The 26,272-nt window shown below is 39.5% G+C and overlaps 1 protein-coding gene across 2 annotated transcripts in view; it reads left to right on the forward strand.

The window, feature by feature from the left end:
- The window catches only part of LOC137294437 (synaptotagmin-14-like), a 70,014-nt gene that overhangs the window by 33,371 nt on the left and 10,371 nt on the right, over positions 1 to 26,272 (forward strand). For both annotated transcript variants that reach the window (XM_067825445.1, XM_067825446.1), the window contains exons 4-5: positions 13,143 to 13,313; positions 17,300 to 17,565. In XM_067825445.1, the coding sequence (XP_067681546.1) occupies positions 13,143 to 13,313; positions 17,300 to 17,565 (437 nt within the window). The remainder of the gene's footprint in view (positions 1 to 13,142; positions 13,314 to 17,299; positions 17,566 to 26,272) is intronic.

Raw genomic sequence — 26,272 nt, forward strand, 5'->3', positions numbered from 1 at the left:
AAGAAGCGAGCTGCAGCAAAACGCAGGAAGAAAGATGAGAACACTGACTCGAATGTAGTCAATGGTTTGTACCTTGTATTATACTTTGGGCAGGTTGTAGAACTATCAGAGCATGACGATCTCGTTCACTATATCACTTACTTTGAGGTTGGGTGTTGTAGTGGGACATGTAAATACACACTTGCATATATCAATCATAGCATGCCCTTCTATATGATATGTGTTTATGATCTTAGTTATTGTTCTTCTTGCAAAGGGGGTATGAAAGCTATTGTTTGTGTTTGGTGCCTGTGTTTCCTGTTCAGCCTGTCTAAATCAGTTGGTGCCCCAGTTGGCTAAGAAGTGACACTTTATATCATTACTTGTACATGATGGAGATTTGCTGAAATGTCAAAGCAGGATCATTCTCGAATGTTCATATAACAGCAGTTGTAATTCAATACTCCTAGCTGGAGGCATTGATTTACAGCTGAAAATAAAAATACCCAGTGTCTGCTTGGAACTACGATTACAGTCGGAGTCATGGACTCAAATTCCAGTGATCATTTTGGTTGTGCAAGATATATGAAATTAATCAAGAACAATTTTGCATGATTTTTTGCCAAATATTGTCTCCATCTGAAAAGCCTACTGCCTAATGTTGTCGTTAGTGTAAGGGTTGTGGCTGCATCAGATTTAAGATACATTACTAGAATATTTTAATAGGTGACAACACGATGGAGTGACCTAGTGGTTAAAGTGTTCTCCTGGTCTCTGAAGACCCAGGTTTGATTCCCACATGGGTACAATGAGTGAAACCTATTTCTTGTAACCCTTTCCATGAATATTGTTTGAACATGATGTACAAGCGAGCAAATGACTCACACAGAGATGTTGCCCTACCTGCACACATCAATTAGAGTTTGAATCAGAGCCTGGAGTCAGTATGATATGTCGATGTGGGTATCAGTGTTAAACATAGTATGGGATGTCAGTGGTCTTGATCATTAGTTGGGACCAACACAAGCAGCCATGACACTAACCAAACCCCATGTCATTTCACATCACAGAAAACACTTGTGTATGAAAAACTTCTTGGTTAGGTGTCTACATAGAATGGCCACCCATTTTTGTTCCAGATACCATGGTGAGTTTCTGTATTTCTGTATATTTCAAGGGGAGCAATGTTGTATGGCATTGCAAGTTAATGCAGAGTTGGATGCCTTAGTTGTGTCAGGATCTGCTGATTCTTTTGTTCAGATTTCTCTGATTGAAATGCTTGGTCTGTCAGCCCCAGAATTTTGTCCATGGATTTCACCAATGTTATAACATTTATGAACTGTGTAACATCCTTACTATGTTAACTCAGTGTTAACTAATCAGGTCACGAGGACCAGGTGTCCAGAGACTCGGTGGTCTTGATTACGTTATGAAACTTACATGACTGTTACAACTTAATCACTTTGAGTTTTCATTCCTCTTACAGAATAAGCTGACTGCATGTTCAAAATGGTGTTAAAACTAGGTCCTCCATTATCCAGTTTCTAGTTGTCTCAAGACCATGTATGACCTCTGTGGTGTAGTGGCAAGAGCATCTGCCCAAAGAACAGAAGGTCTTGGGTTTGACACTTCATACCAAAACACAGTCAAATATGGTACTTGTTGATCCCTGCCTGGTGCTCGGCATCAATGAGTACAACTGGTCGGCTCGATGTCAGCATAATGAGTCTGAGAGGGGTATTAATGCGTAACTGGTTGCCCCGTGAGCTAGCACTATAAACATGATAAAGCCCGTGTAAGTCTGGGCTTGTACAAGCAGATGCACACACATGCACTTCATAATATGAGCAAAATATTCTCAAGTTAATGTTCAGCCCAATTTCACCAGACAAGTATAGAAGACGATGTGTTATAGTTATGAAATATTAACATAGATGTTCCTAGAGTTGCTGTAGTTTAAGTATTAAGCAACATGACATAACTGACATTCTATATTAGTTCCAATGATAGCTGATTGCATCAGTATAAGACCAGACCAATATTACTTACTGTTTACAGAACCACCTGTTGTATTTTTCCAAGAATAAGAAAATAAAACTAAAATAACAATTCCAGCTCAACAAATGCAATCCAAATGCTTTTATTGGCCCAAAAAATAAACTTACAAGAAAACATTTTTATGTTGGTTTTTTTGTTTTATTTTTTGTTTAGCCCCATTTACACTTTATGAATTGCCCAAAGTTAAATAAATACTTTGTCTATTTAGAAGGAATATTACTTTGATTGGTGATTTTTTAATTTTTTTTTTTTTGATATTTTTATTTTGGTTTTTTTGGGGGGTTTTTTCAAAATTTTCTCTCCTTTAGGTTTTCTGATGACAAAAATCCATAAATCAAGAAATAAAATTGTCTGGCCATAAATCAAAATGCCATGGTCTGAGTGTAAATGCCATTCAAGCTATGACTTGATGCAAGGTGTCTAGGCAGCAATGTAAACAAACGACAATCCTCATAATCCAACCATGAAAGCATCATAATAAATAGATTAACCATGTTTCACTAGTGATAGTGATTGAATGTTTTGGTTTATATGAAAAAGTAGTTATGGTTTGATACTTAGGTGATTTAAACACTACAATTATATACCTGTTTAGTACGCCATGTGTTATGAATAATTTTAGGAATTAGACATCACTGTGAACAATCTTTCTATTTAATGCCCAGGACACATATTTTCTGAAGCTCACCTAACTCAAAGGTAGTATTCAGTTAGTTTTGTGTCATTTTGACATAACAAGTGAGTCTAATGCCAGTGTTTCAACAGAGTTTCAGAATTCTGATTCTATTTTATGAATGAAATAACAAAATATTATTTTATTCATAACATAATAAATGTAATTAAATTGACTGTTGCGATTGAATGCCCCAAAGTAAGTGTTTCACTTTTCACTTCGGGTCAGAAAGAAAAGCTTTGAGCAATGAGGCTGTTGGTAAGATGGTCCCGGCAAACTTTCAACAAGATCACCCAAGCCTAAATTGTCAAAGGATTCCAGGAAAGCAGTTTTGCCAATTTCGTTAGCGTGTCAGTTATCCCTTGAATGGTCTACGTCATTTCTTTGACTGTCAAGGCACCTTGGGACTTACGTGACATCAAAGGGTCATCTCTTTCTTGTGACAGACTGCTTAAAAGTTACACATCCTTGCACCATTTGTACTTTGAACTTGCTCTGAAATTGTTTTCTTTGATCTTGCTAGAGTTAAGAAGTTGATATTTGGCATTGGGTTTCTCTTTATGAAGATTTTTAGGGCTTCTTGCCATAAGGCAAAAGACCTATTGTAATTACTGATGTTTTTATTATTATTATTATTTATTTTTCCGCCGTATTTTGTTCCAGCGCTACAAAGAGCACCAGTGGACAGAATCGCTTGAATAAAATCAGGCAAATGCGCACCGAGGTGTAGATATTCCCCATTAAAATCTCTAGGCTGTGGGCCCAATAGCAAAGGGCAGATAAATCAAAATTAATTCGAAATTTTCAATTTGAAATGCAAATATCTCCGAAACTACTGCTGCAATGACTACCAAACTTCTTGAGCAGATGCGCAATCAAAATGGCTACAATTTCGCCTGGACGGGTCGAGTCGCTAAAATGCACCGTTTGGCCGCTATTTGCGATTCAAGTTTTTGCTGCTGTTTTTCAGCCCAATTCTGACTACTTTGCTCCCAAAATCTGCTGCACTACAACTACAACAGCTACCGCTTTCAAACTTGCCATACTTTGTCTCTAGGCACCTCCCTAAGCAACGACATCGTCAAATGTGACAATGCGGATTCGATGGCCGCCATATTGGATGCTACTTCGGCTCAAAAGTTGACTACAAAAACGTAAACAGGCTTCTCTCTGAATTTTTTTGCAAGCCATACGTAGCAGATACAACACTTGAAATACATGTTCTGAAGTTGCTTTTGGCTGGTGAACAATTTTTATTCTTAGTCATATATCAAAAGTCACGTGATGCGGCCGCCATATTGGATTGAAGCTGTTGAAAGGAAATTTGCAGATTTTGTGAAGTACGCATTTTCCGCAATCCATAACTCTGAAAGTTTTGACAGCAGAACATTGAAATTTTGCAGATATAGAATACCTACCTATAATATGTAGCAAGTGAAAGTTTGTTGCGATATCTTGCTTAGTTACGCATATGGAGATGTTTACATTTGTTGTTTATTTTCAACTGAGATGTATTTTCAAAAAATCGCAGCACCATGACTATTACAGCTACGCAGCTAAAATCTTGCAGTGTGCAGTAACTTGATGTGTTAAACATTTTTTGTTCTTTGATGCATGTGAAAATGTGAATTGTTTGGCCGCCATATTGGATTTCCTCAGATTCTTATGACAGTACATTTGAAACGCTGTAGCTACTAGAGTTTTACACAGAATGATGTGAAAATCGGCATAGTGCATCAGCATGAGATGCTTAACATTTCGTGTTCTTACATGTATATCAAAAGTTGCATCGTTTGGCGGCCATGTGGCTTTGAAAATTGGAGAAATCTAATATGCGTCTAAAACGGCATAAAACAGCATATAACTCCCTTACTATTGATCCAATCGCTTCCATATTTTGCATGTGGCTTGGTCATGCGAAGGCGAACATTTTTGGGCGGGGTCAAAATTCGATATCTCTAACCGTTTGGCCGCCATCTTGGATTGAAGTTTTTCGTTTATCGGGGTTGCCATAGCAACAAAAGTTGAAATCCGAATGACTTGATTTTTACAGCATCGTTATGCACAGTCAAGGGAATGCAGTGTGCAAAATCTCAACTCTGTACGTCTAATAGTTTCCGAGATAATGGATATACAGTATTTTGACGGACAGACGTACGAACAGACAACGGACAGGTTTGTCAGCAAATCTAACCAGCGCATATGATACAGCGGGTCCGGGCAAAGCAGAAACACTAATTCCTTTCAGCCTAGATGCAATAACAATGTCGTCTTAGCTCGCGAAAAAAGGGTCTTTTTCTTGTGTCTAACCAGTTAAATGACCTTGACACGTGACCTGGTGACCTTGACTAAAAAAATGTTTGTTTGGCATACTATCAAATGCAAGTGTCAAAACCCCGAAAAACTCAAAAATAACGATTTTCTTATTAGGGCTTCTTGCCATAAGGCAAAAGACCTATTGTAATTACTGATGTTTTTATTATTATTATTATTTATTTTTCCGCCGTATTTTGTTCCAGCGCTACAAAGAGCACCAGTGGACAGAATCGCTTGAATAAAATCAGGCAGATGCGCACCGAGGTGTAGATATTCCCCATTAAAATCTCTAGGCTGTGGGCCCAATAGCAAAGGGCAGATAGATCAAAATTAATTCGAAATTTTCAATTTGAAATGCAAATATCTCCGAAACTACTGCTGCAATGACTACCAAACTTCTTGAGCAGATGCGCAATCAAAATGGCTACAATTTCGCCTGGACCTGGACGGGTCGAGTCGCTAAAATGCACCGTTTGGCTGCTATTTGCGATTCAAGTTTTTGCTGCTGTTTTTCAGCCCAATTCTGACTACTTTGCTCCCAAAATCTGCTGCACTACAACTACAACAGCTACCGCTTTCAAACTTGCCATACTTTGTCTCTAGGCACCTCCCTAAGCAACGACATTAGTGTTAAAATGCACTGTTTTGACGGCGATACATACTGCATTAGCCAAAAAGGAGACAAAACATTTGAGACGTGCCCCCTAATGAAAGGAAAGAGTGCGGTGCAAATATTCTAATATTCCTGCTTAGACCGCTTTAAATATCTACCGAAAGTGCTTGAATCTATGTACACGTCACCGTAAACAATAGTAGCCATCAAAATCCCCAAGTTTCTGCTTATTAAGGAAATAGGCACTTCTTTTTATCACCGACGGCCCATGAATACGCGGCGGAATGTGCCAAAATTTGGCGCAGCATTTAACGTTTAACCCTTGGAAAGAGCACGAAAATCTGAAGGAAAGCGGGAGGACAATGACGGCCGCTCCTTCAAACATGTGTCTCACAGGACCGCACACCAGCACTCACTATTGTCTCTAAGTTCAGTCGTTTCGTTCAAAGTTGGCGATATGTATGAGTTCTGTGTATATAAGTATAACCTGCCTTTGTGTATGTCAAAAGTACTAACGCTTAGCAGATACATTTGATCTGAGCTTCAATTGAAATCAGTTAGAGTTATTTGCTGAAACGCCTTTTATAGGCTTATGAATATATCTGAAAACTATCTGAAAATGCGAAAAAGATAAAGGTTTTGTGTGTTCTGTAGTGCATACGTGGATTCATACAAGTAAATTCATCAACAAGCAAAGGCCGACGCGTATCGGTCAATATCCCATCTGTTCTAAGCGTGGGGCCTCCGATGAGTCTCCTTGCCTAAAACAGTGTGGATATTTAACGATGCAGCGAGGAAACCATGAATGTAACTTATGATTACTTATATAATATTTTCGGTCGAGCTTCCGTATTCTATCAATATTATAAATACTTTTACGTGCATTTGAATGAATTGCAAGATCAAGACTTATTGAAAATCAGTTTACTTGCATCTCTCTCCTTTTCACCCTCATTGTCACTGCATGAGCATGAAATGCACGTGAAATTCGTTCCAAGTCGCGAGTAAACAAATCTTCAGCGTCTGGCTAAGCAGCGGTGTGTTAGGCCGACTTGCTCGTATTATTTCAAGTTCAAACTCATATTTTTTATTAACGAGTTTACAGATGTTAGTAGTTCAGCTGGCACACAACATGCGGAAAGGCATACACCGACGTTTAGCGTCCCAATCCTATTTTATGAGGAGCACTTTCATGGTGCTTTTTATCGGGAAGGTTGTTGACTCAAGAGACACTGAAAAACGGAGCATCGTGTGTGTAGGATAGATGGATCGAAAGATCTATCCTTTAGGTACAAAATCTGATTGCTGTCTTACCTTGAAAAATTTATTTCAAAATCCACAAATGAATATGTTCACTTGGTTAAATACAACAGACTTCCTATAAATGCGCCTACGTTCATGTACTTTTCAACTCAAAGCTCATTAATTGCTTTTCCATAGATACATTAATTTCAAATTGAGTGAGAAACTTTTCCACGTTGTAATTAATAACGTCTTCACAGGGACAGTTTGGTCTACAACAATCATACATAATTCATCTGATTAAGGTTGTAACGTATGCGTGAACTGCAAAGTTCAGGGATTGTACATTGTTAACACCAAGCGACTATTGTCGAAAGACAGTACGATATGTAATATCTGTAAGTAATCTTTTTGTGACTGGAGGCCATTTGTTTTCAAAGGCATTATACTTGTTGTTTTTTCAACTTTTCAGTGGCATAACATTGTCTATGTTATTTATAATTTTAACCATTGATAAGGTGCTGCCCTTTAGATTGCATACAAAAATATGCCTTTTGTTCGGTACGATTAAGTGATTCAGCAGGATATATTTGCCTGGATGGCCAAAAGTAACTGATTCGTATCCAAAGTTATATCGATATGAATATGAGCATTCAAAAATAGTTCCAAACTCTCCCATATTGTTTTACATATTCACATTGACAAGTCTTTCTGGTCAGTTTTACATAAAGAGCAAATATCATCGTTAGTTCATAAACATTAATTCCTTCTTAGTATAGATGCGGTGTAAAAATTCTAGTGGAATTCTATAGCTTTAATATCTTTTGTACAACAACGGTCCTGGAGAAATATACTAGTATTTGTCCATTTGGAGAGGTTAGATTAAAGCTTTCCACTCACTTATCACACACCATGAATAGGTTGAGTTATTCAATCATGTGGGTGCTATATCTATGTATATCTTCTTTCTCAAGACGTTTTGACAAATATTTTCATTGCACGTGGACAAAATTGTATTTTTCAAAGTGTGTCTGCACTGTGTAAACCGACTTGGAATGTAGCAGCATTGAATCACATTCAGCTTAGACTATAGCTTTATGTTTTGGACATTTTGAACAGATCGCTGTGCCGTATGCATTCTTTTATTACTGAATGGACAACCACCAAGTTATTTTTTCTTTTGATGTTCTAATGCAGGTAGCATCTGTTGCAAACCCATCATAACTTCAAACATAAAGAATTACGAATTTCCCATTACTGGCAGTAGTATGTGTCTATATTATCTGTAGCCATGACTACTACTGGAAGTACGTCACAGATGCAAATGGCTGTATTGCATAACATCCAAGAAGCCCTCATCGCTGCTCGCAGCTATATTTATTGCTGTTTTTCAAATAATATTCAAATTCCATTAAAGTAGTGTTTCTATAAAATGCAGAGGGCTGAAACTTTGTATGAAAGGTGAAGAGTCACCTGTGGTGGTGCTATCATGTCCAGCTCCATTGGTACTCTCATGTCCAGCCCCATTGGTACTCTGATGACCATCTCTGTTGGTACTGTCATGACCAGCTCTGTTGAAGCTGTCATGTCCAGCTGTTGGTACTGTCGTGTCTAGCTCTGTTGGTGCTGTTATGTCCAGCTCTGTTGGTACTGTCATGTCCAGCTCTGTTGGTACTTTCACATCCAGCTCTGTTGGTACTGCCATGTCTGGCTCTGATGGTTACTGTCATGTCAAGCTCTGTTTGTGCCATCATGACCAGCTCTATAGGAACTGCCATGACCAGCTGTGTCGGTACTCTCATGTCCAACTCTGTTGATATTGTTATGACCAGCTCTGTTGGTGCCTGCTTCGTTGGTACTGTCATGACCAGTTCTGTTAATACCAGCTCTGTTGGTACTGTCATAACCAGTTCTGTTGGTACTGTCAAGTCCAGCTCTGTTGGTACTGTCATAACCAGTTCTGTTGGTACTGTCATATCCAGCTCTGTTGGTACTGCCATGTCCGGCTCTGATGGTTACTGTCATGTCCAGCTCTGTTTGTGCCATCATGACCAGCTCTATAGGAACTGCCATGACCAGCTGTGTCGGTACTGTCATGACCAGCTCTGTTGGCACTGTCATCCAGCTCTGTTGATATTGTCATGACCAGCTCTGTTGGTGCCTGCTTCATTGGTACTGTCATGACCAGTTCTGTTAATACCAGCTCTGTTGGTACTGTCATAACCAGTTCTGTTGGTACTGTCAAGTCCAGCTCTGTTGGTACTGTCATAACCAGTTCTGTTGGTACTGTCATAACCAGTTCTGTTGGTACTGTCAAGTCCAGCTCTGTTGGTACTGTCATGTACAGCTCTGTTGATACTGTCATAACCAGTTCTGTTGGTATTGTCATGTCCAGCTCTGTTGGTACTGTCATGTCTGGCCATGTCAGTACATACTTAACTGTGTCATGTTATAGTCCGTCATGCTTTGCCCTGTCAGTGTCCAGATGGTCCTCTGCCATGGTCTGTTTGTACTGTCATGCAGCTGAGTGTGCCCTATCTGTACTACATCATCCTCAAGGGTGTGTCTGTATTATGTCATGCTGTATTCCATTTGTAATTGTCATGCAGTGCTCTGCCTTTATTGCCTTGTCGTACATGACCTATATTGTTCAGTGCTGCAGTCTGCTGAGACTGTCATGCTGTACCCTGTCTGTGCTATATCATCTTGCACAGCCAGCATTGTCATGCTGTATGGTGTGTAATTGTCATGCTCTACTCTGCCAATATTGTGTTATTCTGGACTCAGCCTTTTCTGCCATGCTGTGCTCTGCCTGTATTGTGTCATGGTGTGCCTTCTGTTTTGTATCTAAAGTACCTCTTGCAGTGCCATGTTTATACTATCATGCAGCAGTATGTCTAAACAGCTTCATGCAGTTCACTGTCTGTACTGTCATCCTGTGCCTTGTCTGCACTATCCTTTATTGCTACTATCATCCAGTGCACTCTCTATGCTGTCACCTCGTCATGACTTCTGAGTAGAAACATGCGTGACCGTCATTTGTTTTAGATTTATGAGTGGGAGTGTACCCATTAACAATTCACAAGAAACTGTCCTTTTGCTCCCTTTAAACATTTAGTTCCTGCTAGTTGTTAGGGGTCAGGGTGTGTTATTGTCCTCCTACAGGAGAAGGTTGATGACACAGTTAGGACAGCCATATCTTCTCCCCTGTAGTCTGATGGCAGAAGAGAGAATCCAAACAGCTTTATTGATCAGGCCGATGATCCACTTCTGGAAGTAGATTCACCCTGTCCTTGGAGACTTTATCTCATTTTTACAAGCATAGTGATTATTTCAGTTGAAATATGGCCATGTTTAGATGAAATGTGAAATTGCTATTGATTGTCAGTGAATTGGGTAAGACCATTGAGACTTTTAAATGCTAAGTAAGTTAATTTTTTATATCAAATTTTTGCCTTCTTAAAAGGTGTAGAAGTATGCTGCATAATAAAAAATAAATGTTATATGTTGTGTATTTGAGAATTCATTGTTTTATTAGTGTAAAGTAAGTGTCCATGATCATTCGTTTTTCAATCAGTTTATTTTTCATCTAGGCAGCATCTGTTTAAAAGTCAATATTTTGACAAGAACATACTGCGCTTAAAAATTCAGTAAGCTTGTATTGTGTACGTGCATTATGAATCACCTAAATGAATCATGTTTGATGAGAGGGACAAAAGACATGCGTCTACAATAAGACTTGGGAAATCAATGGAAACATAAACAATTTATACACATAAAACTATAAAACAAGGACAGGCTCAGGCTTGGAACAGATCTGGTGCACAGTAGTATACATCCTTGCCAGAATGTGCTCAACAAGAACATACAGTACTATACTTGGTGGCAGACAGTACTGTATATGGTAGTAGACTGTCTTAGTGTATGTGAGGATGTTGCTTTTACCATTATTCCAGCAATAACATGTCAGGGGACATGGGTCACATCAGAAATGGGCCTCACAGATTGTACCTATGTGGGGAATCAAACCCGGTGTAGCATGCCATTTCTTCCCCGTTCGTTTCTTTCCATGGGGAGAACCTTTCCAAGGCGAGGGGTAAGTTTGGGCAAGGCTAAGGTTTCCCTCCCAAGACCAGAGTTTTGTCCCTGTTCAGACTGAGCCAAAGTTTCCCAGGGACAGTTTGTTTGGGGCGAAAGTTTGGCCTGTTACACTGGGTCTTTGGTGTGATGAACAAATCCTTTAACCATAAGGTTACCCCACCTCCTGTATGACGTGGCTGAATGCTTCCATAAATGTCAAATGACACTGTATACATTACAAGCTTGAGAAATGTTAGCGACAGAGAAGGGTCTGGTTTGCTTATTGCGTGTACATTCTTGTGGTCTTGTCGTACCGCCACAATAATATTGACTGATTTTTCAAGAGAGGAGAATAATCATGGCATTTATGTCTTATTGAGGAAACTGATCACAAAGATAGCTTTGTGTTCAAAGACACTTATCCCTCAGGACTGTCTGGATGAATGATATTTCAGCATTGTCAGATAATGTTTGTGCTCTGTAAACAATCGCCCCAGCGAGCTAATCACAGATTGTAATGACCCCCTTGCAGCGCTATACTTGTGTTGCAAGTGAAGAAGGTTTACTGATCTGAGGCAGAGTTACATCTCATGTGGCTTGTCACTGATCGAGTGGGAACCAGCAATTCGAGCTACATAAACGTTTCTGTTGCTTTAAGTCTGTGCGGCTTGAAATACAGGACAGCTACATGCTCTTGTGCGATGGCCATGACAAAGACCTGTGATCTATGGTTCGTTTCAAGCTTTGTCCCAATTATGTTTGATTTGTCTGCAGCAATTCCTGCCCTTTTCATCCAGTTATTAAATTTACAAATTTGTCAACACCGTACCTATGCTTACTTGTTTTACCAAAATTGTAAACATCTGTGACTTCACCACTTAGACCTTTTCACCCACATTAAGCTATCAGACTCTTTACACGTGAAGGTTGTAGTTAACAGAGCAGACGTCAACACAACAGTTATTTTATGTGAGTTTGATCCTGACATCAGTGATGCAACACTGAGCAGTTCCAAGCTTGTTTAGTAATTTGGTAATTAAGGTGGGAAAATAAGTGACTGATCTCTGTTAACCTCTATCTTCGTTTTGTGTGAATGGTTCAGTCTACTTACTTGTGTGTATCTTGTTGAAAGTGAATGTGTATCATTTTACTTGAGATTTTCTGATTTTGGTGAATGGTGCAATGTGCTGACCTCCTACGGCTTGTAAATAGTGTGATCTTTTTCCTTTTATGCATTTGGTGGTGTGGTGTTCTAGTGGTTAAACGTTGGTTAAATGAAGACCGGGGTTGGATTTCCCACATGGATACAATGTGTGAAGCCCATTGCCGGTGTTCCCCAACGTGATAGTGCTGAAATATTGCTAAAAGCGGCATAAAAGTCATTCTACACATTTGGTGGGCAGGAAAGAGAGAGCAGGAGCCGAACAGCTCATCTCACACTCCTGGTTTTTCCAGGATTTTTCGACCAATGTCTAATTCAATAAAGTTGTTACTGGTATAAAAAGGACGATTTTTTTTCTTTTCAGTTGACATGATTGTATAATAGCACTGTGATGATTACTCAATTACTTTCAGCACATTGTGAAAGACAGAGCTGTAGTCAGTTTGACAGATAATCAATTCCTCCAGAGGCAGAAATCCTTCCCAATCCTGACTGCATGCTACAAAAGCTGTGCCATGTGCTGGAAAAGTTTCTTGAGAAGATACTTTCGAGATGATGAACCGCTATTAGGAAACATGAGAATTGTTGTTTCACAAATGTTTAACTTTGTCACAAATTCAGCTTTCCATGACATTTCCAAAGTGATATTCAAAGAAGTGATGTTTCGTGAAAGTCGGATGTTTTCATATTCTCAGGTCTTATTCCAAATCACATGCTTCAAACGTTTCATGCTTTGATAAAACCACTGAAAATATTGAATTATAGCGCGTATATCTGCCAAGTATATATTTATTATTATATTATTTATATTGTTAAATTTGTCCGATACTGTGTTATGATCCCGTGATTATATGGTTTTAGGTGTGTGGCCCAGTATTCTACCCAGATAACCCAGTATGGTAGCCCAGTTAAGGTATATAGGAGTCTCATGCAGTATGGTGGCTCAAAGAGGGTTTTAGGAGTGTGTTACAGTATGGCGGCCCAGTGAAGGTATATAAGAGTCTGACACTGTTTTTCAGGATCTTCCTACCAGTACGATGATGACTCTTCCAGTGACAGTGATGACGATATGGTCAAGCGTTATCAGGACACTCTGGCCACACACCGTGGCAGCATCCGCAGCAGTGTCGTGAGTGGGAAGAGTGCACACAGCAGGCAGAGTCAGAAGAGTAAAGCCGATGTTGCAAAAGGTGATACTGATATTTATACTAACAATGATAACATTTTGTTCGTTTTATCACCTTTACCTTAACCGAGGGTGTGATGGGGTAGTAACAAGTGTTTGTTCGACACCCTGAAGACACGGGTCGATTCCCCACATGGGTACATTGTGTGAAGCCCATTTCTGGTGTTATCCGCTGTGATATTGCTGGAATATTGCTAAAAGTGGCGTTAAACTGAACTCACTCACTCACTTACCCACTTTAACCAAGTTTATGAGCACTTTTAGATATCTCACACACGCACACACACACGCAAACGCACACACACACTCGCACACACAGGGCAGTGACCATATGCATCCCTTAATATTGTGCAATGTCTCTCTCTCTTTCTCTCTCTCTTTTTCTCTCTCTCTCTCTCTCTCTCACACACACACACACACACACACACATGCAATGCAAACACACATTACACCTTAAATATTTTTTTTTATATTTAAATAATTTTAAGTAAATTTCAACCCATAACTTATTGACAGATTTCACAATTGAAGGATTTTTTTCACCTCAGTCTGTGTGCTTACCATGACACACATCGATGTCTTGAAGTGATTCTTTCACCTCGCACTGGAATTGTGTGCTACTGAAATCAATACCACTTTTCTGGTCGAGCCTTACATATGTGCATGGTGAACACCTTTAAAAATGACATTTTGTTTTAGCAAAAGCTACATGATGAAACATGATTAGTCTGCATGAAAAAGGTTTGAAGTAAAAGAAGTTGTGATCAATTTTCTCTTTTACAACATTTTTCTTTCCGCAATCTGCTTCAAAGAGTGTTTTACTTTAAAAGTCTTTTCCAAACTTTCCAGACGAACATTAACTAAACACTGCACATTTAAACACTTTGAGGGATATAGCATAGAACATGGGATTGGCTAGGATTTGCCAACAGCTAACTATTACATCCTTAAGACTGAAGATGAACACTCATAATGTGTCCTGGTTCTCCCATGGAATGCTCTCCACAAATGGCTAACTGAATCTGAAAACCAATCGGGTTAGACTCATAGTTCTCTCTCAATCAAGATGTCACATCAACCTGGGTAAAAGAGCTACGGAAAATGATTCTGATAATATTCATTGTGACTTAATCATAAAAGATAAACCATTCCTAGATTCCTCTGCAACATGCTGCTTGAAATGTTTGCAGATATATTGTTAGTGGGGAAGGCCCACTTCTATGGAAAGTCAATTTTTTTATTACAGTGAGTGCAATGTTTTGGTGTAGGTACTATAGGTACTAGCAAATGATGACAGCTTGCTGATAGGGTTGTCCTCATTGTGACCATGTGGACAAGGTGTCACACCTCAGATCAAAAGGTCCATTGTTTAATCGGAATTTTCTAGCTGCAGCAATGTGGCATTTAGAAAGTTGTCTTCATGATGACTGAGTGGGTGATAAGGCATGCAGTCTGTGAATGGGGGATGGTTATTAGGGGCCGGCTCTGGGGAATGGTTATTGGGGGCCGACCCTAGGGAATGGTTATTGGGGGCCGGCTCTGGGGAATGGTTATTAGGGGCCGGCTCTGGGGAATGGTTATTGGGGGCCGACCCTGGGGAATGGTTATTGGGGGCCAACCCTGGGGAATGGTTATTAAGGGCCGGCTCTGGGGAATGGTTATTAGGGGCCGGCTCTGGGGAATGGTTATTGGGGTTCGGCCCTGGGGGATGGTTATTGGGGGCCGACCCTGGGGAATGGTTATTGGGGGCCAACCCTGGGGAATGGTTATTGGGGGTTGGCCCTGGGGAATGGTTATTAGGGGCCGACCCTGGGGGATGGTTATTAGGGGCCGACCCTGGGGGATGGTTATCAGGGGTTGACCCTGGGGAATGGTTAATGGGGACCGACCCTGGGGAATGGTTATTACAGTAACTCCTCTAAGATGTTAGTTCTGGACATTCTGCATTTATAAAATATATACAGTTGTTTACATTTAATGCTGTCTATGTAGTTGATTTAGAATGAAATGGATGGAAAACATTCCCGTATAGGTTTAAAGTAACAGTTAGTATATTTGTTTTCAATTTCTAGTCTGGTGTTCCCTGACTTCATATTGCTGGAATATCACTAAAAGTGACATAAAACTATGTTCACTGACTCCTATTTCTGGTTTCAATTGGTTTTCCTTTGATTCTGTTAGTGGTGGGTTTCAATGTACACCAGCTTGCATCTCATGCATTATAGAAATGTCCATCTACAGTATAAACAATAGGGGGGCAGGATCTCCCGACATATCAAATATTTTCACCCAAATTTGGTTCCCGAAAAAAGATAGTAAATTCAGTTGAACATCATTTGATGTCATCCACACAGATTTTGAATGTGATTGTATTTAAGGGACACCAACATTAATTAATACTGAATAAACTGACTTCTGCTCACGGAGATATTGGAATGATAAAGTAGCAATACAAGAACGAGCTACAGCAGCTTAGAGATCTTAGATGTTCCTAAGAATTGGCTGAAGAAACAATTCTCAAGAGTATCATTACGAAAGTTTCATCCGTCTTGTCAAGCGATCATCTGCCCATGGCTTCGTCAAGAATATTTGACTTAAATGATGTGGGTAAACTCTGAAATTGACATGTTTAAACACCCCTTTTTTTAATTTTCTTTCTTTGTTTTTTTGGGGGGGTTGTGTGTGTGTGTTGTTGTTTTGACTTTCAGTGGTTCTAACCTGAGATTAAAAAATGAATGCTTGATACAATGTGAATTTTACACAGTTTGTTTGTATTGTTTGTGTCTGTTCCTAAAATCAGTTCGGACTGACTAGCCTTCAAATACTGAATGGCAAACCTTTAACAGACGTGCATTCATTGTTGACACATGTCCAACCCATGCAAGCATTAAAAATCAATGTCCAGTTTTCATACACATGTCCTACTTATTTCCAAATTTGGTGAGGTGGAAGGTTGATTGTAGAGCATATGGTCTCCTCGATACATACAAGTAAAGAAACATTGTCATCCAGAAATAATGAGGTACTAGTATGTTTGTCATGTGACATTGTTTTGTTCACATGTTGACTCAATTTCTTGATTTTAATTTGGAATATTTTAGATTTTGATCTCAAATGTTTCATATATACACTTGCCATTTTCACTGTCTGGGATACAAGAGATTGTCATGTGAATGTGTCTGTGAAACTATTTATGATACCATGTTTGTGAAAGGTGAATGTATCCTGCCTTACTAATGGCACCCATCACACCACATGTAGCGGCAACTGTACATTGACAGGTACATATAGCAGAAGTTGGAATGGAATGAATCAAACTGATTCAAGTGTGCTTTAGAGACTCATGGTTCCTTAAGACGTATTAAGAAATCAAATTTCACTGTTTTCTTTTTAGAATATATCTTTCCAACACTTCCAATGAGTGTGGGGATGGTGGGGTACCCAAGTGATAGTAGTGTTCGCTCGTCACACTCAGTACCTGGGTTCAATTCTTCTTATTGGTACAATCTGTGAAGCCCATTTATGTTTTACAACACCCCATGATATTGTCATCATATTGCTAAAAGCTGCAGCAAATTAAACTCACACCACTCACTCACTCTTATGAGTGTGTTTGTATCATTCAGAACCGTTCATATTACACATGATAGACACATACAGTTTATTGTCAACATTTTAGGCAGACACCTATCTCCATTTTGTTTCAACATAATGTTGTAGAATAATTCATGTTATGATGAAGGGAATCTGGGCAACCTTGACAAATGAGATAGAGCACTCCGCAGTGGAATGGTCAGGCAGTAGTTCTGAGATTTACAGCCTGCAATAAACCTGTATCCACCAGCAGTGGGACAGTACTGGCACCATGGCACTTAGCTGTGAACCAACAGCCTCTACTTGCCATAAACACGTGTATCTTCCTGTTGTAATCTATTATTCAGTGTTCCACACCATGGTCTGAGTGTAACCCCTGTGTCATGATATTACCAGACAAACAAACAGAAGAGCCTGCATCCCTGGCAGAGAAAGGTCAAGCAACACATGATGTCAGTCCTCCTGGGAGTGGGGACAACAGTCAACGTGGTGCTGCAGAGGACCTGTCCCCAGAGCAACAGCTATCCGTTAAATCCACCTCAGTACCAGATCTAGATGACCAGCACACGTACGAAAACAAAGCCTTTCTGACAGAGCAGTCTGCCTCCCTGTCCGGCAGTGAGCAAGCATTGTCAGCTACGGACAGGACCATGTCGAATGATGTGAGTATGCCATGTCTGTAGCAGTGTTTTTGTGACTGTTTGGGTTGAACTGTGACTGGAAGTATGCTTTATGTCCAGGTATTTGACATATGAATGTGGTATATTGATTTCTAGGCTGTTAATGTGTATTGTGGGGATTTTACACATGTTGAGGCATGTTCAATATGGCACTGTTTTTCTCCACGATGGCTGACAATAGATCCTTTGATTTTATTGTCAAGGCCTTTTGATCATTGGGAGACTTCAGTGGGTTCTGGAATAGCGACTTTATGGTAATGAGAGTTTGACGCTTCATCAATAACATGAGACTTTAATTCTCGTCATTCATACATTACCTGGCAACCCGGCAGACGCGAACAGCATACAATCACATTTCAGGGCTAAATTACATGCCTTGGGATCCGTGTGGGAACTGTCAAGTTTCCCACCCAAACCACTAGTTTTACACTAGTGATTATAAGAGTATTGACAGTAGAAGCACTGATCTTTCCCGGACAAGAGATGTTCTAGGGCTCTCTTTCATCCAATAATGGTCTAGGTTTATTGGATAATTAGATTGTCTGGGAGTTAGCCAAATGCAGGCTTGAGTCAGCACTTGTGTGTCCAGCCGCGGGTGAATGTTGCAACACAATGACAGCATTGTGTTACCACGTGGAATGGCAGGTCACTGTGTCCCGAGGGATATGTAACCATGTCACGTCATCGATACACCTGCTGTCTTGTGTGTGACGCATCCCCTGTGTCAATACCAAGCTCCGTCATTGACAACAGTCGCCTACTGATCATCTCATCCCTGATCAGTATTGTTTGCAGTAAATTATCCAGTACACTTACTGAAGCTATGCTGTGACAGTACAATAAAAACATGAACCCTTAAAAATGTAATTGTTTAAAACCACTTCTGTAACATTCCAGTTCTACTTAACGTTGATGCTGATCAGTTCTATATACATACTGACTTTGCCACAAGCTTTAAAATGATGAAAGGATCTTTTGTGTTTGGATGTTTTTAGCAGTTACATATTTGTTTTGACGTAGTAGTACTACAATGTGTAACTAATCGAAATATCTTGTGTGGGAGTAGAGGATAGAATGCTTGTTTGGGTGGATGGCTGTCTACCAACTGAAAGTGGTGTTGGGATAGCCTTGTGGTTGAATCATTCACAACACTTAAAGCCCAGGTTCAGTCCCACATGACGGTGCAGTGTGTGAAGCCAGTTTCTGGTGTTCCCTGCCATGATATTGCTGGAATGCTTAAAACTAAACTCTTTCACTAACACCTAAAAAGTGTTTTACGTTCAACATGACATAATTAAACTTACAAAGCATAATAATATTAACCTCCTTTTGCTCATGGTGACCAAAAGACATGTAAGATGTGTGACATTTTCACCGTTAGCCATTGGGTTTTCTGAAAGATATAATTGATAAAGGATCGTTCTTTAATTTTTCTGCAGTCATTGCAGAAAAGCTGTCATAAAATGTGAAAATTTGTGCAAAGGAATGAAACAGACGCTCTCCAAAGGTGTGGTTTTCTTGCTAATTGGGGTGAGATGGTGCAACAAACAAAAAGCCTTTTAAATGAAATCCTGACTCCAAAGATAATGTGTTGTATGGCAGAGTATGCTCTTGCCTTGATAAAATGTTCTCCTTTGAACAGTTTGTTTAATTGATTTATTGATTGTTCATAACAGGGTTCCTTGTTAAGTTTTAGCAGTTCAGTTCATGAGAGTTCCCTCTTGTATGTGTAGGTATTGTTTCAAATGCTGCATGTTAGTGCATAGACAGGTCACAGGGAAATCATTTTTGAAAAAGTAGTACTGGATTGAACATTGTTGAAAAACATTCAATTTTCAATTCAGTTTTGAGTCAGCCAATCAGAATCATGAGAAAATATCTTAACACGCACACTTTGCAAGTAAACAGGAAGGAAAGAAGAAAGCATTATGAATGCAATTTTTTTTCATGAAATATTTGAAGAAGGCGTGCCTATGAATAATAATACAGAACAGCGTAACAGATATATTTTTTATAGTGTAATGAACATGATGAAACATTATTGCTGAAGCATTGCATCATTTGACGTGTGCCTCTGGTATTCAAGTTTATTGAAAAAAAGTACAAATTCATTGAATGTCATGTTTTTAAACATATGCAGCTCATAAAATATAAATTTGGTATTGTTCTAAATTGTGTGTTCAGTAATCAATATAAAATAATAAGGTTTAATATGCACATGTTTTTAAGTCACTGGAGGTCAGTTTGTGGACTAGATATCACAGAAATCAAAGAAACAAATTGTGAGGGAATTGAATGGACATAATTTTCCTGAATAACTGACAGAAATATTTGTCAGTGTCCGAGGGTGGTCATGTATCAGTGATGAAATTCTCCGATACCATTGAGAACTTGCTTGAGTGATCAGGGAAAGGTATATTGTATCATTTGATTCTAGATCATAAAGAAATTGGCAACTACAATATATCAGTGGCACTACTTGAAAGTTCTCTCATCAAAAGGTGACTAAAATTACAGTCATGATTTAATATTTGTAAGAAACATGGCAAATATATTCTACTGATCAAATATTTTTCAAAATCTGTTAGAAAGAGTACAAGACAAAGCTGGTGACATTTCTTACCCTTGATGCTTGTGCTTTAAAATGTGTCTTCTACTCACCTAGTACAATACGTGAAGGAGATTTCTTTGTACCTCATTGATATTTGAATATTGCTAATAGCAGCATAAAACCATTCTCACTTGCCCTGCACATACGCATCAACCCAACCCCTTCTGTTCTCCGGCGGCATCACAAGAAGAAATTATGTAAAAGTTCTTAAACTACAAACATTTACGATCATTGATCCGCTGAAGGAATATTCCATGTTGTCCATGCTTGGGATGTGTGCCATGATACCCTACATTACGAGGTTGTGAAAAAAGATAGAATGACTGTTTGCATTGCTCTTCCAACACAAATGCTGATGTATTGATATCAACAGCTGCCATTTGTGACTTGTTTAACAGAAGGAGTGAATTTATCACAAAACTGATCCATGTGTGCAGCCAGTGTTGGGAGATGGAGTCCCAGGCTGTCTATCCAATGTGTGTTAAGGATATGCAGGGCAAATCCTTGCCGTGTAACGAACAAACGGCTTATTTCCATTTACTATTGATTTTGAATTATGTGAGGGTAGTAATGGAACTTGCATGAGGACATCGTGGTTACGGGAGAGCATCCAGAGCTAAATGGCTCCAGTGAGGCTGTCATTGACACTAGGCTGTCATCTCTAGCACCTCATCATCCATTCATGGCCCAATGTCAGCCTTCATCCCTTCATGGCCCAATGTCAGCCTTCATCCCTTCATGGCCCAATGTCAGGCATCATCCCTTCATGGCCCAATGTCAGCCTTCATCCCTTCATGGCCCAATGTCAGCCTTCATCCATTCATGGCACAGTCTCAGTCTTACACACAGTGAATGCCTTACATTTCCGTGGTACTAGATCTAGGTTGCCCAGTGTGTAAAGGGGATGTGTGGAGAGAGGAAGATTGGTGGTAAAAAGATGAAACTTGATGTTACCCTGCCTTACACTACCCCGGTATCATTTTTCTATGTTTGAGGTTGTTGCCAAGTGCATAGATTGTGTGTGTGTTTAGTGGAATATTGGTGGTTAAAAAATAAAACCTGACTTACACTCCCCTGTTACTAGGTCTCCAGGTGCATAGAGAGTGGAAGATTGGAGGTTCATCAAGCTTCTATGAGAATCTAGTGTTTCCCCCAGGATTATGAAAGGGCAGGGTAGTCTCATAGAAAAAAGGGGACTTGACAATTCAAAAGGGCATTCAGCAAACTAAAAAGGCACAACAATTGAGGGTACAGCAATTTATCTTTGTGGTTGACATCATTTAGGTCTGTTTGGCCTGCTCTGGGGTTCATTGTTCTTAGTTTCCCTTTTTTTTCTTGCCAGGAATTTGGCCACACACTTCCTCAAGTCAATGTCAGCAGAAGATTTAGCGTTCATGCTGGCCATAAATAGCTTGGTACAGTTATCAATTTTCAGCCTGTTCCTATGGTCTGTCACAATGAGTTTCATGTGGGAGAAGTCTCTCTCAACCTCTGATGTTGAAAGGATCACAGTGGCATGACTGCTTAGGAGCTTCACAATGTTTGGATAGAGGTCACCCAGTTGGGGCTTGAGGCTGGTCAGAGTCTTCAGGATGGTGGATGGTGAACAGGTGTCAACTTCTTCAGCAAAGAGTTCCTTGACCTGGCTCCACCCAACCTGTCTTCTCTACATCAAGACCAAAGTGTTCTCCCAGTTCTGTCATCTGCAAAATTTGAATATAATATGAATATATGAAAATGTGACAAAAGTGTACCAACTTCAAATTAAATGTACATATATAATTAATTTATCATTTCTACCGATATTTTAAAATATGAAAATGTGCATGTATGCAGTGCACTAAATAAACTTGGATATGTTCAGAAATAAACATGTCCGATATATCTTTGATTTGTGTCTCTTTCATTCAGAATCATTTCTTCAGTAATTCCTACATTTACAAAAAGATATATCCAGATATACATTTCTACAGATATACCCAGTAACCTAGTTGCTAATTTTAACTATAGCAAACAAGATTCTTTGGCTTTTATCTAGAAAATCAAAATGAAAAATATGTGCTTCCGAAAAACATCCTTTCAGAGTGAGGCCATCTGAACAAAAGGAGAAATAAAAAGTGAAAATAAATACTCCAACCTGTTCGCAATCATAATATTAGAGAGGATAATAATCCCCAGTGTAATTTAAATACTTGAGACAAGATGTGAAAAGGAAATGAAAAAAATCTGAAGTGATCATGTCCAGTATGGCTTCCCTTTGTTTCAATTGCTTTTATTTTCTCGTCACTAAAAGACTAAAACAAATCATAAACAGTATTTACAGCTAAGATTGTTAAAAATCATAAAGAAAGAATGAGCATGTATAATTAGCTATGAATAGATCACGTGAACCTATATTATCTGTTTTTCTAATTTTGTCGCTATCGGTTCAAAATGGCAGAAGTCACTGTGAAGTTGTACCTGTTTTGCGCGAAGAAATCAAAGAGCCGACGACACTTCCTTGTCTCAGCCTTCACAGCTTCTTCTCTTTTCCTCTATGTTCTTTCTTTGGTTGGCATGGTGTTTCAGACTGAAAATGAACAAAGCCGAAATCGCCATGACTTAAATAGGTACTTTTTTTGCACAACAAAAACATCCAGGAAGGGAGGTAACTCCTGCCGTCGTTAAAATCTTGAAAATATAGGATTTTTCAAAGGGCAGATAATGCGGTGCGTCGAAAGGGCGCTGAGCCCTGCCAAATATGCCAAGGAGAAACACTAGAATCAAGAAAACTTGTATAAGGACACCTTTTTTCTTGTCAAATACTAGTAGTCAAATGTTCTTGTCATTATAAGCAAGATACTGCTACCTCAAGTCGTGAGTGAGTTTAGTTTTACACCTCACTCAGCAATATTCCAGCTATTTGACAAGGGTCTGTAACTAATCAAGTCTGGGCCAGACAGTCCAGTGTTCAACAGCATGAGCATCGATCTGTTCAATTGGGATATGATGACATGTGTCAACCATTAGTCAGCAAGCCTGACCACACAATCCTGTTGGTCTCATTTTACAACAAGCATGGGTTACTGAAGGTCACTTCTAACCAGGATCTTCATGGGTTCATGTCATGAAAATGCCGAGTACATTAACAGGAGGAATGCATAACTGATCATTTATCTTCAGAGCTTTTTCTGGGTTTTTTTGTGAAATGTAAGCAGCATAATTAATCCTGATTTTGCTGAGTGATATTAAATCACACGTTTGGCATTATTTCATGAGACAAGACACTCTGATAGATTTGCTGACAAGTTCATTAAATGATTTACAGATCCATTCGTGAAACAGTAATTCTACGAAGAATGTCGGAAATAATCTGTTCTGATTGGTCATACAGAAGTATCAAATCAGACCCCTCTGATGGCTGATTTGATGACAACATTCCAACAAATGAGAATTGCAATAATATCCTGAAATCCTCATAGACAGACATTGATAAAATGATAAAATGTTCAGTTGTACTTGGTTGATGAAATGCAGATTTGCGACAACTGTAGTATTCACATATATGTGTCATAGATCATTTAGTTCATAAATATTGTTGGCAACAGAGAGAATGAAACTTGATGTTTTCCATAATCACATTTGTGAGATTGCTAGCAGGAAAAAGAGGATCGAGTGGTCAGGCTCGCTGACTTGGGTGATGCATGTCATCGTATTCCAGTTGCAGTAGAGTACTTTGAATTGTTTGAACCAGAAACTACCAGAAACTACCAGATCACACAGTTGCAAACAAGTCTTCAACCAGAGTCCCAGAGTCAAAAGAGTCTTACGAAATCACAGCTTGTGTTAATTGTACTGTAAGTGTCACACAGAGAGATAGAGTATGTGTGAGTGCGTAGGTGCATGCATGCATGCGTGACGGCGTGTGTGTGTGACAGCGAGCCTGTGTGTGACGGCATGTGAGAGAGAGTTAGCTGTTAGTTCATTGCCAATGAGAGACTTAGCACTTATTGATCAGCTGCCCAGTAATTTCTGGATCAAATACTCCCCTACAATTTTCTTTGTCTATTGATTGTGAAAATTGAATTTGTGGTACAACTGATCCAAGTGATGGTTACTTTGAGATGATCCTGGTGTACCATTCTACAGACATAAAATGTAATGTGTTAGCATGTTGTTCAGATGATTATCAGTTGATGCTAGGGGTTATAGGATGTAGCATTGCAGGGGGAGGGGGTTGCCAGGGTGACCAGTGGAACAGCAAATTGTGTGGAGGTTGGAGGTTGTGAGGAAGAGTTAGGTGGGAATAGAGTTTGAAGGATGTGTTGAGGTTGTAGGTGGAGATTGAGGTTCTAGATTGGGAAGTAGGATCTTGTAGGTGTTATTAAGGTTGTAAGTAGGGATGCTTGTTACGGTTTTGTTTCGTGGAGGTTGTAGATTGAGTAAAGGTTGTAAGTGGGGTTGTTGATTGTGTAAGGGTAGGGTTGTGTGGAGGTTGTAGGTTGTGAGTGGGATTTCGGTGATGATGGAGGTTAAATGTTGTGATGGGATTGTAGATTGAGAGTGACATGATTCTGATGGTGGTTGATAGAGGATGGTTGTAGGTGGTGTTAAGGTTAAGTGGGGATGTTTGTTTTAGGTTGCGTGAAGGTTGTAGGTTGAGTGAAGGCTACAAATGGGGTTGTTGGTGGTGTGGAGTTTGTAAGTGGGGTTGAGATAGGAGTTTGGGATTGAGGTTAGAGGTTATGTATAGGTTGTAGAGGTGGGGTTTTGAGGTTGTGAGGAGGTAGAAGGTAGATTTGAGGTAGGAGGTGCACGGAAGCTGTAAGATATGTGGAGGTGACATATGGAGATTGTAAGTAGGGTGGTTTCATGTTACAATGGTTGGGCAAGAATGAGCAGCTGTGGGTACAGAAATGGCTGGTTGTACAGTACTAGAACAGAAAGGGAGGTTTAAGCTGTTGTAGAAAATGAGCAGCAGAGCCAGAGGATTCGAAGAACCTGAACACATTGCAAGCAGTTTCCTGATCCCCCTCAGACTGGGGAATCCCCTCTAATTACCTCACTGTTGTGCAACAAAGTGGGCAGGTGGTCTTGGGATTGTTTTTGCTGTGGAATATGTCTGCATTGTCTTTGGATCTTGAATTATGTGCCATAAGCAGTCTTGTGTGATGTAGTAGGATCATTTTTAGAATAGTTCTTCGGAAAAGAGGTAGACGGTGTCTTCTGCCCACTTAAGGAACTAGTTTATGATGTTGGACACTACTGAATGAACCACGTACAGTAGTTGGGAATGATCAATGCCCCATATGCTAAATATAAGAAAGTGAATGAATGGATATATTATATTTCAATAGGTCATGTTGTATCAGACAAAATATTATCATTGTCAACTTTGTTATTGTACACACAACATATTCTTGCCCCTTGGTCTGGTCATGATGTATTCATTTGCAGTCATACAGTCTGTTTCAGTGGCGTCAGCCCATCAATGTCAAGCTGTTTCAAGGTGCTTGACAAAGGTTAAGGATCGGTACAGAAATGTGGTGGTAGAACAGTTGTATGTGAATGGAGGTTGTAGGCTGTGTGAAGGTTATAGCTGAATAAATGGTGTATTACTGATCTTGTCATCAATCCACTTCGAGAAAACCTTACACATATTTTCGAAACCACTAATATCCTGACTTTGTGCTGGATTTGCCAGATCTCACGTATCCATGTCAGTTGTCCGCAAATTGGCCATTATTCAAACATATTCTTCCTGAAAGACCTGGTTACCACTCAGAAAATGGCAAACAAAACTCAATTTAATGCACTACTTAGTGGGTATGAACCATCCCCAGAAATAGATGTCCTGATATCGACACACTGATGCAGTACACCAACCAGGCTGATCTGACTTTATATTTGAATCACCCCAATACAGTTGGGACCTCATGGCTTATCAGATTTCCATCCAAATGTATACTTTTTGATCTCACCCTATCGCCATCTGTGTTTCATCATCGGAAACATTTTGATCAAGTGGAAAAATGGGCAGTTCATTGATGTCTGACTTGCCTAGAAGTGCAACCTCCTGTAATTATTCACATTAGAAAA

This window comes from Haliotis asinina, chromosome 8 (assembly GCF_037392515.1).
Source record: "Haliotis asinina isolate JCU_RB_2024 chromosome 8, JCU_Hal_asi_v2, whole genome shotgun sequence".
NCBI classification, from domain to species: domain Eukaryota; kingdom Metazoa; phylum Mollusca; class Gastropoda; order Lepetellida; family Haliotidae; genus Haliotis; species Haliotis asinina.